The sequence below is a fragment of the Myxocyprinus asiaticus genome, chromosome 15 (genome assembly GCF_019703515.2).
Source record: "Myxocyprinus asiaticus isolate MX2 ecotype Aquarium Trade chromosome 15, UBuf_Myxa_2, whole genome shotgun sequence".
Classification (NCBI taxonomy): Eukaryota; Metazoa; Chordata; class Actinopteri; order Cypriniformes; family Catostomidae; genus Myxocyprinus; species Myxocyprinus asiaticus.
Window position 1 is genome coordinate 1072327 of NC_059358.1, and position 14397 is coordinate 1086723.

Consider the following 14397-nt stretch of genomic DNA (forward strand, 5'->3'; position numbering starts at 1 on the left):
TTTTTCGCATGCACAGTAAGGGGATTTAAGTGTTTTCATACATTTCAGAGTGGATGAGCAACTTTTGGAAAACGCTTGAAAATGGCAGTGTGGGGGCCTGGGTAGCTCAGTGGTACAAGACACTGGCTATCACCCCTGGAGTTCGCTAGTTCGCGAGTTCGAATCCCAGGGCATGCTGAGTGACTCCAGCCAGGTCTCCTAAGCAACCAAATTGGCCCGGTTGCTAGGGAGGGTAGAGTCACATGGGGTAACCTCCTCGTGATCGCTATAATGTGGTTCGTTCTCGGTGGGGCGCTTGGTGTGTTGAGCGTGGTTGCTGCGGTGGATGGTGTGAAGCCTCCACATGCACTATGTCTCCGTGACAATGTGCTCAACAAGCCATGTGATAAGATGCGCAGGTTGACGGTCTCAGACGCGGAGGCAACTGGGATTCGTCCTCCACCACCCGGACTGAGGCGAATCACTACGCGACCACACAAAAAAAAAAAAAAGACAAAAAAAAAAAAAGAAAATGGCAGTGTGGACGGAGAGTGTTTTAAAAAATGAAAATGCTGTTTTCAAATGTATCCGGATTAATGTAAACATAGCCATAGAGTTTGTAGCTATTTGGAGCTTACAGAAGCAGTAAAAAGGGCAGACATGATACGGTTGTCTTTGATATGTTACAGGGATCATATTTCACTTTGTGAGCCTTTTGAAAACATTCAAACTGTGGTGTTATGACAATAAAATAAACGACATAATCATATTCCTGAGAATGAGAGCTTTCGTTTGATATATTACTTGCCTATTTTATCTTTATATTTACATTTCTACATCATTACCAATAGGTGGCGCTCATTTGCGACACAGCGGTTTTCAGGTCTTATCTTGTTATTTTATGTAATATAAATGCAAATAGTGATGAAAAGTTCAGATTCTAAGCTTTCAAATGGTACCACACATGAGTGACTTGTGTATCCAGGGACTTTTATTTTGTAGTTTGAAACTTATTACACGCTCCTAGCCGCACCCAAGGACCTGGTACAGAGTTTGAGGACAAAATGGGTGAAACCAGTCCAACTAAACTGACAGCTCAGTTTGATAAACAGCATTTTTTACTGTTTTTCAGTTCACCTGAGATGCTTTGAGCGTGTGTTCTACCCTGGATATCTCTCTCTCGATCACCGTCTCACTTTCTCTGTTGTCCTCTTCCTCTCTCTCATCTTCCACGCCGCTCTCCAGCTCCAGAACGTGAAACTCCATGTCTTCAAACGCTCGCAGCGCGGCGTCCAATGCATCCTTGTCCTGAAAACAAACAAGAGTTCATATATACAGCACGACAACCAAACTAACGAGCGCTGAGCAGTATGACCAAATCTTTTATCATAAAAAACTTTGCTTTTCCTGCTACAGTGTGCAATTCTGAATATGTTTGCACCGCTTCAGTGACAGATTTAAAAAGCTCCATCCTCGTGCGACCCCGCATTCTTCTGCGTAGACATTGTTTTTTGTCTTTGCTATACGCTATGCATAATTTAAATTCATTTAAGCCGACAGATCTCAGTTCAGAAAACTCTGTGCTGTCAGTAAACGGTTAAACTTTCGACACACGGAGTCATGTGATAAAACAACATGGCACTGATCACAGCGGAGTTTGTCTTTGGGAGGAACGCCAACAAAATTACATCGGGTAAAAAACCATTGAAACCCATTTGAGTCAAAAGATTAGAGTCTCTAGTTTCATCCGATATGCCATTTTGAATATTTGATCGATTTGTCACGAAACGGCACACTGTTAAACACAATGACCATAATAGTGGACTATAGAGCTATATTCACAGTGCATCCCCATTGAGATGCATTGCTTTCAGAGGCTTTATATGGAGTTAGGATGAAAATAAGGTGCATTTCAAACTGTTCTGAGACCAGTGCAGACAGACAGCACACTGGAGGTTAAGTCATTCACTAAATAGGGAGCAAGGGAGCATCCTATAGCTCTCTATACCAGTGTTTCCCAACCTTTTTTCTGCCACAGCACACTTTTTACGACTAAAAAATGTTATGGCACACCACTATCCCACATAGGCTAACCATCGTCAGTATTTTTCCTTTTCAAGAACTTGTCCCTGTTTTCTGTCCATCTAGTAGCGTGTTTACATGTAATGTTTGAAATTCGGCTATGCCAAAAAACAAAAAAACAAGTCACATAGGTAGGCTATGCTGTGTGAGGTCACAGGTGGCAAGAGCGCTAAACGGGTAATGAAAAAACAACAAATTTGCTTCTTTTCTAATTTGTAGATCTGTTCTTGCAATGCCACAGAAAATTACAGGGATGCAAACTCATGAGGGGCGAAAAAGGTAAGACAATCACTTTTTTCTGGGGATAATTGTTTTTAAAGAATAAGCTAAAAGCACCAATTCCAGCTATTCAAGTTTACAATTGTGCAGAATTAGCTGCAAAATAAAGAGTATTTTGGTGAGGCTTGCTTCTGTTTCACAAATGAGTCCATTTTATTATCTGATTGGTTCAGTGACCCCTTCTGGAAATGTCACTAGGTGGCAACAAATGAGCGTCTTATGTGCTATGAGTGAGTCAGTGAATCAGTGAATCATTTCTAAGAGACTTTATAGTGTTTAAGCAGATCTATAGTCTTCCTTCACTCTGAGAATTATTTTTCATCCAGACAACAATAATAGTGAGTTTCAATAACATCCTTCTCCTTTATTAAAACTTGCATGACTACAAATCTACTGACGTCAGTATAAGAATTATAAACACAAAGCAGATCTGCTGAGCATGACCACAATAATAGACAAATAATAATCATTTTGAGTTTCAATAATGTTCGTCATTGTAAAGCACATTTCACATGAGTTGAGTCGAGACGTCAACGCTCCGTTCAGCGCCAGCGTCAAGCGCCACATTGCCCTCCACATGACAAGAGTTGCAGAAAGCGTCACAGAGGGGCGATTTTACGAGTTTGCCACGTATAAAAGAGGGAGGTGTGCACAATAAACATTGAAAACATGTATTTGGAAGAGAGAAAAAAAGCTTGCAGTTGCTTTGATAGCAGAAAGCGTTTTCTTGGTGAATTTAAATGAGTTCAATAACTGGGGTCTCTGATATTCGTAAACGATAAGGTAATATTTAATTAAAAGTAATTATGAGACATTCAATGTCTCTTCACACATTTGGACAGCTTTTTAATATTTCTTGTTGTTCAGTACTCTCAAAGACATTATTGGTGAAGCAAAAACGTGTGTGTGATAAACACTTTGGTGTAAAGTGACGTCACTTCATAGACTTCAATGTATTCTGCAGCGCTGACGTGAGTCATGTGAACGCCCCTTAACGCATATAAATATCACTCACTTTTACACATTAATCATTGCTCTTCACAATCACAAAAGTGACCGATTATGGTTTCAATATGGTGAATTTCTCCGAAAGGTGAGGAGTTTGGATCCCTGAAATTCTTCTTCTTTTTTTTTCATGCATTTATTTATTTTGTGGAATTTGATAATTTTCCACGGCACACCTGACAATCTTTCACGGCACAGTGGTTGGGCAACACTGCTCTATACAGTTAAATGCATTCACTCCTAAAATCAGATCAAAAGTTCAGTTTCAGGCTGCAGATGATGTTTGGATCACTCAACATGTTTGACAGACATGAGACAATGATAATCAGTACATAGATTCAGAATTTATAATGTATCATTTTATTTTAACATGGATGATGCTGGACATTACTTTGAGTTATAATAATTATGCTAATTTCTGATTGGTAAAATGCTTCAGCACTGGCTGTCACTTGTTTGTTTAACAGTGCAATGAGAGAACATTGAGATTTTGTTGCCAAAGTAGAAGAAATACATTGTAACATAAAAGAAATGGTTCAGAATAGACACTTTTAAAATAGGCATTTCTCAGTCATCATTCATAATCATTGTATAGAAAAGCGATGCAATGAAAGTGAATGGTTTCTGAGACTAACATTCTGTCTAACATCTCCTTTTGTGTTCCACAGAAGAAAGTACAAAAGTAACCCTTTAAATGAGGTGTAAGTTTATCATCACCTGTTGTAGATGCAACATCATTTGTTCTTGCTGGTCTTTTGATTGAGTGGGAATCAGTTTCTCCATCTCATCACACTTCCTCTTCATCTGCTCCACCTTCAGACGTTCCTCCTCCAGCCGAACACGCTCCTGAGAGATCAACAGACCAGCACGCCAGTTTAACACTCTCCTTCGGGGCATTCAAGCACACTCAGTGGGACTGAGGAACCAATTCACTAAAAGCCAAAACTGCGTGCAGTATTTTAGTGCAAAAATCTGCATCTGCAATCCAGTTTAATCAGGTGCTATTTGCACTGTCATTATTTTCAATGCAAACATGCCTTTGTTTAATGCAAATGAGGTTTATTATCAAATGTGAAATATTCACAAAAGTCTGCACTATTTACCTGATGCAATTGACCCTTCGCTAAGCCCCGCCTTAAAAGTACTTGTGCTTCTATCCATCCTGTCTTAGCAACTGTTGCCCTGCCGCCATTACTCTGACACACGTTTGCTATTTTCCAAAGACAGCCTACGGAAGTAATGCATACTGTATATCCCATCATAACCGTCATATATCCGGATGTACAATGCAGTCGAGTGCACTTTTAACATATATAAGAGATGATTCAAGTGTGTGTATCAGTGCCATGGGAAAACAGGGTGTGCCAGAAACTGAAGCACAATAAAGTGACATGTACCATTAACAACCAGTGCATTAATGTCTTTTCAGATCCAAATGATTTTTTTAGCCCCGTGTTAAGTTATAATGACTTAACATATTTAAAAAAAACATTTTTTTTTTATTAATACTGCCTTTGTCAATGGAGTAGGTAGGCCTATTAATGTATCCATATATTAGGCTTATATTAAGTACTGTATATTTAGTCATAAAAACTCAAATCTGTCACAAATCAATTTGATTATTTTGGAACGATTCAAAATTGTTTTCCAAAATATGCTGAAGACACAAAATGTGCATGGAGGGGCAATTTGGGCCGTATGGGAAAACTGATTAAAAATACACACGGTTATATATTCACTGGCTCAAAAACTTAATTTTGGATAAGAAATAATGTGCGATGCATTGTGGGTCAGAAGAAGAGACCTTTGTTATATTTAGGGAGCACAGGGACAGTTTATGCATGACTGAAAATATAAACCAAAACAATAATACTAATGCTACACTAATCATTGAGCCAATATGAATAAAGGATAACAATGTCTAATGATGCAAACCAACAAACAGATGGTGTGTAGACCGTTGATTATCCGTCTTAGATTTGCTTGCATATCATCAAACGGGAACATTTAGCCTACGGAACCACAAATAAAATATTTCACCGCAATAGGCTAGCAATGGTTCATCATCATCATCATGGTGGAGTGATGCTGTACAGTCCCAGTAAAGTGTGAAAAATCATGGTAATTTGCGCTATCCTTAGCAACCTAGCACGCAGAACCAGCCCGCAAGATGGAGTGGCATCGAAATTGCATTTAGCACTACATTTTTGGCCGTGTTTGCACTGATACCTGATTTGCATTAATTGGATACTAAAACAATGGAGACAGCGTGAGCACATAAACAACGCTATCAGCGAGTGCAATTCATTATAAGCGAATTCCCCTCTGAATGTTTACGTATAGAAACACCTGCTGTCTGCTGGCCAATCGCTGGCACTTTCTGTGTCTGTCTTTCTCCTGCAACATCTGCAGCTGCTCTGTATGTCTGCGCAGTCGTTCCTGCTCTGTCTGCAGCTCACCTCGCAGCAGTGCGACCTCCAGCTGCAGCTGTAGAAGACACAGAGTAACTCTTATTCCACAGTGAACTGATGACAGAATGAAAGAACAGAGCTTTTCTCTACTTACCTCAATCTTCAGCTCCTCTCGCTGCTGGTCGAGCTCTGTGATGCGTCGCTGCAGCATTGAGGGAGACGACAGGAAATGCGCCGAGTCGCCATCTGCTTGTTTGATGCAAGGCTGGAGAAGAGGATGAGAGTTCGGGTGAGGGATAAAGACCAGTAGATGGAGCTGGTTAAGTTGCTTTCTGGTCTGATTATCAGATGAAAGTTTGTGCTTACCCATTCACTCTCTGTGCTGCTCCCTTCAGTGTCTGACTCCGCCCCTGAAGAGGCGGGGCTTTTCCCTACAGCCACTCGCATGATCCAAGGGGACCTTTGGATTGACTCGCACTGGCTCCTCATAGGATCCATATTATTGTGTCTGGGCATGTCTAATTAAACAGGAATGGACACTAGTTAGTGGAGGTATGGGACCTTTAGGGCGATGCTTGAACAGTATAATCATTTAATCCAGCGCAAGAGACAGCAAACAAGATCAAATAATAGTTAATAGTTTAGTTAATAGTTTTTTAAAATCCTCGTTTAACCCTTTTTTAAAAGGATTAAATTAAAAAGAGCGACCAGGATATTCTTCAAAAGTTCACCTTTTGTGGTCCATGGAAAAAAGAAACTCTCACTTTCACTTTGCTTAAAAAAAAGACCACCGAAAAGACAGTGAAGATGAAAGTAAAAATGAAAGAGATCAGATCAATACACTGTGGTGGCAGCGAGTTTCTCTGTAGCTTGCACAGGTGTTTTTTTTTACTTAACAGCGTTCTGTGGACTCTAAATGTTGTACCCAATAAAGCTCTGTGATCTTCACAAGTCCTCTCCTGCCAGAGTCGCTCTCTTTAGCTCTTAACGCAACTACACACACATCCAACAGTACTGAGTGTGGGAACAGACTCTTTGTATGCCATCGGTCAAACCGTTTCCCAGCCTCTCTCAGCCCCAACTGCTCCCCCTACCCAAACCTTATTAGGAAACTAGAACTCAGAGCAACACGGATAAATATAAAACTCTTGATACGATGAGTTCCAAACACAGACTGACACACAGAGAGTTCTGGAGGGGGAAGTGGCTTCTAAAATGTCACAGGACGGTTTCATATTTCCACACACACAGTGAAAGCAATTGGACTCTGTTCCTGGAATAACTGCAAACCTCCCTGAGCAGCACATACAATAGCTTGTTTACAAAGGAATATAGCAAAGGTTCTCATGACAAAAGTGTCTACCTATATCTATATATAGCATGTATATTTAATGTAAGTAGCCTTGATCAAAACTAGGCCTGGGTAGCTCAGCGAGTATTGAGGCTGATTATCACACCTGGAGTCACGAGTTCGAATCCAGGGTGTGCTGAGTGACTCCAGCCAGGTCTTCTAAGCAACCAAATTGGCCCGGTTGCTAGGGAGGGTAGAGCCACATGGGGTAACCTCCTCGTGGTCGCGATTAGTGATTCTCGCTCTCAATGGGGCGTGTGGTAAGTTGTGTGTGGATCGTGGAGAGTAGCATGAGTCTCCACATGCTGTGAGTCTCTGCGGTGTCATGCACAACGAGCCACGTGATAAGATGCGCGGATTGACGGTTTCAGAAGCGGAGGCAACTGAGAATTGTCCTCCACCACCCGGATTGAGGTGAGTAACCGCGCCACCACGAGGACCTACTAAGTAGTGGGAATTGGGCATTCCAAATTGGGAGATAGTACATATCAGTCACGACTGATGTTTGATGCTGAAATGTTGATGGAATTATGCTCTAGACAATACACTCGTCAATACTCTGTGACAACCATCAGCTAATTTGATAAGTGCTGTTTAATCACTGATTACATGTTCTATAATTGAAACAAACTGATCACACTGTGAATCCGTCATAGTAGAGCGAACATTTTGCTGCTGAAATCAGTCTGTGCTTACTGAAAATCGAATCCCTGACCCCCAATGGCCAAAGCTGGAAGTGGTTACGCATGTGCAAACGTATGAATCGTCCACAGGGTGGCGCCAAAAGAGAGTTGCATATTTTATTAACTATACACAATAGAGCTGTTCAGCTGTGATGTCAATTTTCCTATGGGTTTTTATAATGGAGTTTTCAAACTTTTTTGAAGGTTTGTGGTAAACATTACTTGATGATACGTGGATGTTTTGTTCTACAACATAACTACACACTTTCATGCCTACAAACATTCATGCCACCATGTGTTTTAAAAAATATTCAATATGCTTAAAAATTCACGTTTGAGGCATGAAAGAGTGTAATTTATGTTGCAGAACAAAACCTCCATGTATCATCAAGTAATGTTTACCACAAACCTTATTTTACTCATAAGCTGAAAAACCCAAATATAAATACCCATCGGAAAATCCTGAGGGAACCCATGGCGAATTTCTTCCGGGTTTTTGGACTACAAACTGAACAGCTCTATAACCCAAATCTAACTGCCAGTGGAGAAAAAAAAAATAAAACATTTTTGAGCAAAAATAATCATTGTTTATCACTGCTCACTATAATTTATGTGAATCAGATTACAGACTTTACTGATTATTTCATCAGAAAAGTAATCACTTTACTAATTACTTTTAAGATACTTTCAAAGACTTTTCAAAGAAGTGTGTTTGTTTTTTCCCCGCTCAATGAATTCCAAATTAAGTCTAAATAAGTAGGCCTAATATTATTTTAGAAATACGTGTAACCAAATTAATTAACGTAATTGTGTAACTGTAATCTGATGTCAAATGTAATGTGTTACAATACTTTCTGTCCTGAAAGTAATTCAATTGCAAGAACTAAATACTTTGTAATCAGATTAGTCCTCTAGCCTGTATTTGACCAATGTCTCAAGACTGATTTGGTCGGGGGTCTGGGTAGCTCAGCGAGTATTGACGCTGACTATCACTCCTGGAGTCGCGAGTTGGAATCCAAGGCGTGCTGAGTGACTCCAGCCAGGTCTCCTAAGCAACCAAATTGGCCCGGTTGCTAGGGAGGGTAGAGTCACATGTGGTAACCTCCTCGTGGTCTCTATAATGGGGCGCGTGGTGAGTTGTGTGTGGATGCCGTGGAGAATAGCGTGAAGCCTCCACACGCGCTCCGTCTCCATGGTAACGTGCTTAACAAGCCACATGATAAGATGCGCGGATTGATGGTCTCAGACGCAGAGGCAACTGAGATTTGTCCTCCACCACCCGGATCGAGGCGAGTCACTACACCACCACGAGGACTTAGAGCGCATTGGGAATTGGGCATTCCAAATTGGGGAGAAAAGGGGAGGGAAAAAAAAGACTGATTTGGTAAACTAAGACTAGTCCACATGCAAAGCAAACAAGCTCTAATGCAATCTAATCTGCTCTTTATCTAAAATCAAACTCAGATACGGTCTGCTTCAAGAAGAGTGAGCAGTATTCAGGAAAGAAAGCCTTTGAAGGTCCAAGATGATAAAAGAAGTTTGCAAATGTGAAAGTTCAGTGAGATAAACTTAAGAGATATGAAACGAAAACCAAGAGTTCAGAAAAGAGATAGCACAATATCATGGACGATTAAAAAAAAAAACCTCTGACGTAATGAGTCAGAAATCGTTAGTAATTGCAGAGGAGTGGCTGTAGAGATTAGACAGCACATAAACATCCTGCTGCTTATATAACGTGCCCCTCCTGGCCTTCACTAACACTGCTGGGCCAGACTGACAAGTCTCAGCACAGTCTCTGTTTGCAATGCCTTGCTAATTATTTTCTCCTCGACTCTGCAATAACTCGCCACCGCAGACCCCTTCATCAACCTCCTAACCCCAGCTAACATGTGTTCGAGTGCATTCCTTCCACAACTTCTCAACATTACAGAAAATCACAGTGTGTTTGGCATATAGTAGAAGAATTCATATGTCAACAAAATAGCTTCCACATCCTGCCACAAACCCACTATTCATAAGTCATGACTCAATTTCATTGCCCTTTATTAAACCCCCCACAAATCTCCCTGTGAAACCAGTTTAGATATAAACGCAGTGGCAAAACCATTACAAAAATGTCCTGTGGCTGTGTACAACTGCAATGGTAATACCATGGTTCTTTGGCATAGGGCTATACTGTGGCATCCAATGATTACCATATTCATAGACTTATATGGTTAGGGCCCTATGATGTCCGCGATGCAGAAAACACGGACTGAATCTCGGAATCCAGTCATAAAAACAGAATTAACTATTAAACGCGGAATGTCAAGGAATTTTACAGTGAATGTATAAATGCACATGTAACAGCCTAAGGATGGGCAAGGAGGCGGCGGGAACCGGCTGAACAATAAACATGAACTTTAATGATATAAATTAACTTAAAACAACATAAAGCATAAGGACACAGACACACATGCGATGCGGCTGCGTGCGTCTCTCTCTCTCTCTGATCAGCTGATTCAGCGCCAGCCATGCTCCATCACGGCCCGACCACGCCCTCCTCCTTGTCACACTCCTCCCCTCCCCTGCCCGATTCAGGCCAGAGTGCCACCAGTCTGACTAACAACCCCCCCCCCCCAAAACCTCCAGGGGGAGACACTGCCCTTCTTGCCGTTCTGTCAGCCGGTGGTCCACCCCGACTCCTGTGAACCTGGGGGAGAGATGAGGGGAGGCGTGGGGAGAGGGAAAGGGCGAGCGGAGATACAGAGAGAGAGAGAGAGGAGAGAGAGAACATGCTCGCCGGCTCCCGGACGCACTGTCGCCCGGACCTCAACCACTCCTCCATCCTCTGGCGGACACCAGCTCATTCCTCCCCCAGCAGACAGCAACAAGTCCTCCGGCCCCTGGCACACAGAACCGCTCCTCCACTTCTCGGCAGACGGCCACGGTTCCTCCGGCTCTCACTGGCCGGCAGCGACCCCTCTGTCCCCAGGCAGACGTCCGCGGCTGTTCCCCTGGCGGATGGCAGCGGCGAGGACTTCACGACAGCGTGTCTCTCCTCCCTACTGTCTAAGGATGGGTAAGGAGGAGGCGGGAACCGGCTGAACAATAAACATAAACTTTAATGATATAAATGAACTTATAACAACATAAAGCATAAGGACACAGACACACATGCAACGCGGCCACGTGCGTCTCTCTCTCTCTCGAACTGGTGTCTCCAGCTGCCCCTTATCTCGCTCTCCCGCTGATCAGCTGATTCAGCGCCGGCCATGCTCCATCAAGGCCCGGCCATGCTCCATCATGGCCCGGCCACGGCCTCCTCCTTGTCACACTCCTCCCCTGCCTGATTCAGGCCAGAGCGCCACCAGTCTGACTAAGCTGATTCAGCGCTGGGCATGCTCAATGCGTGTAGCTTATGCAGACTATATATTTATATAATTAGATCATAGTCTTTAGCGATTTAATAAGCAAATTAGCCCATATAGTGAACAGCTTTTCTGGAGGTGAGAAGTGAAGTTATCAAAAACATCCGTATTTCTGCCAAAACACCAAAGTTAAAGCTCCATTTCACTAGACGATGCTACATGTCCAAAAAAACATGGTATTACCATAGTACAGTATACTGTATGTATTTAAACTAGAGGTTGACCGATAGTGTGTTTTGCCAATACGCTAAGATGGTGTAAAAGGCTGATAACTGATTAATTGGCCCATAGTTTTTCAAATCGATTTATTGAATGTTAAAAACATTTCTTAGTCTTTCCTTACTGTGACAGGCACAGACATAAATGCCGCAAGAGTCCAAAATGAGTAAAATCCCAGATATGTGTTTCTTGTGCAACCAAAATCCCAATAATAACCAGAAAGAAATTAAGATTTGGTGCATAATGCAGGACTTCCAATAAAAAACAAGCCCAAATTACACAAGGGACTCTTATTTTGATAATTCAGTGCTTCCAGTTCACACAAACACAAAAGGAAAAACAAAGCATGCAATCTTACAATCATTTACAATGTGTTACAATAGAATCAATATAAAGTAAACATTGTCATATGAGTTTATAAATACAGTACGAGCAGTAATTCATCAACAGTAGATCATCAGCGATTGCTTGTCAATTGTCATACATTACTTTTTAAAATAACATTTTGCATAAATAATTGTGAATTAGTCCATAAATATTAGGGGTTCTCCCGTAAACCCGTACCGTATGGTTTGCCACCCACGGTTTGGTAAGCACTAGCACCGTGGTTCACCTCAAGTTTATTGACGCATCTGGATCACAAGGTTTTGAGAAGACAATAAAGCGTCAAACAGACACGCCTCCGCTAATTCACCTGAATGGATCTGTAGATGGATACGCTCCACCTGTGTTTCACATGGGTCAACCTGATGACATCACTGTTCTGCACGTGTTGTGTGTAGTTGAAAATGGCAAGTGGAGAAAATGAGCCGCTGATAGAGGAAACCTCCTGCGTTATTCAGAAACATTTTCTTTTTGCAGTCAATTACAACAGTGATGGTCAAAAAACGTTTACAAAACAGGCACTGTTTGCAGACATCGCTCGACACGAGTGCCGTATACTGGTAATACATCGACACATGATTATTAACGCTAAAATCACCGGGGGAAGATGCAGCAGATGAGTCAAAACTGCACACACTCCCATTCGTTTTTTTAGCAAGCACTCAGTGCTGATTCGAACAGGCATAAAACAATAACTAAGGCGACTGGGGTGTTCATTGCCAACGATATGCTTCCCTACTCCGCTGATGAAGATGTGTGATTTACATGTATGATTTAAACACTCGAGCCACGTCACAACATCCCTCATATCCATTTTAATAGCAAAGTTCCTTCTATAGTGATGTGCAGCTTCCGAATACTGAATATATGTGCAGTAGAGTTTGAAATGCATTTTATGTCGATGCATGTAGCATAATAGTGCAAAAACGTTGATTTATTAATTAGAGAAAAAAACATTTTGTTAAAGACCTATGAAAATTAACTATGGTTTTACTATAGTAATATTGTAGTAACCATGACAGCTGTCACCATGGTTTGTTTGTTGTTGAAGAAATCATGGTTTTGATACAATTAACCATGGTTTTATAAGAGTAATACTGCAGTTTCCATATAGTAACCATGACTATGCTATATATATTGTAAACATGACAGTAACCATGTTGATTTTGTGGTTACTATGGTTTTACTACAAATACCATAGTTAACTATGGTTACTGTAAAACAATGATTTTTATTAAAAGCAAACCTTTTGAAGTGTTTGTTACCAAATGGAGTATTCTTACTTTGGATTTGGCAGTAATATTTCTTATCTGAACATAAATACCGAACTGTCCTGAAACCGTGACCCCAAAACCGTGATTCAAACCGAGCTGCGAGAAATTTGAACCGTTACACCCCTAATAAACAGTGATGGTGACCGAGTCTTGGCTTTGATACAATGCTCTGTTTGTAACTATTCACCATATTAAATGGAGGAATAAAAAAATATCTGCAACTCTGTTGATTTTTGCCGATAACCAAAAATCGTTAAAACCAATATATGTCAATCTCTAATATAAACATACACTATATTGCCAAAAGTATTCGCTCATCTGCCTTTAGATGCATATGAACTTAAGTGACATCCCATTCTTAATCCATAGGGTTTAATATGACGTCGGCCCACCCTTTGCAGCTATAACAGCTTCAACTCTTCTGGGAAGGCTTTCCACAAGGTTTAGGAGTGTGTTTATGGGAATTTTTGACCATTCTTCCAGAAGCGCATTTGTGAGGTCAGACACTGATGTTGGACGAGAAGGCCTGGCTCGCAGTCTTCGCTCTAATTCATCCCAAAGGTGCTCTATCGGGTTGAGGTCAGGACTCTGTGCAGGCCAGTCAAGTTCTTCCACACCAAACTCGCTCATCCATGTCTTTATGGACCTTGCTTTGTGCACTGGTGCGCAGTCATGTTGGAACAGGAAGGGGCCATCCCCAAACTGTTCCCACAAAGTTGGGAGCATGGAATTGTCCAAAATCTCTTGGTATGCTGAAACATTCAGAGTTCCTTTCACTGGAACTAAGGGGCCAAGCCCAGCTCCTGAAAACAACCCCACACCATAATCCCCCTCCACCAAACTTCACAGTTGGCACAATGCAGTCAGACAAGTACCGTTCTCCTGGCAACCGCCATACCCAGACTCGTCCATCAGATTGCCAGATGGAGAAGCGTGATTCGTCAGTCCAGAGAACGCGTCTCCACTGCTCTAGAGTCCAGTGGCGGTGTGCTTTACACCACTGCATCCGATGCTTTGTATTGCACTTGGTGATGTATGGCTTGGATGCAGCTGCTCGGCCATGGAAACCCATTCCATGAAGCTCTCTACGCACTGTTCTTGAGCTAATCTGAAGGCCACATGAACTTTGGAGGTCTGTAGCGATTGACTCTGCAGAAAGTTGGCGACCTCTACGCACTATGCGCCTCAGCATCCGCTGACCCCGCTCTGTCATTTTATGTGGCCTACCACATCGTGGCGGAGTTGCTGTCATTCCCAATCGCTTCCACTTCGTTATAATACCACAGTTGACTGTGGAATATTTAGTAGCGAGGAAATTTC

General features: G+C 41.9%; 1 protein-coding gene across 5 annotated transcripts in view; it reads right to left on the reverse strand.

Moving 5' to 3' along the window:
- The window catches only part of phldb3 (pleckstrin homology-like domain, family B, member 3), a 41531-nt gene that overhangs the window by 23768 nt on the left and 3366 nt on the right, over positions 1-14397 (reverse strand). For 4 of the 5 annotated variants that reach the window (XR_007899365.1, XM_051719243.1, XM_051719241.1 and 1 more), the window contains exons 4-8: positions 6123-6274; positions 5911-6021; positions 5695-5832; positions 4063-4191; positions 1117-1287 (exon numbers count right to left, since the gene is read on the reverse strand). Coding sequence is in view for 4 of the 5 variants with exons in the window: in XM_051719243.1 (XP_051575203.1) it covers positions 1117-1287; positions 4063-4191; positions 5695-5832; positions 5911-6021; positions 6123-6272 (699 nt within the window). In the remaining variant the exon portion in view is untranslated. Of the gene's footprint in view, positions 1-1116; positions 1288-4062; positions 4192-5694; positions 5833-5910; positions 6022-6122; positions 6275-6487; positions 6642-14397 lie in introns of those variants that run through there. The other variant, XM_051719244.1, reaches the window with a different exon arrangement.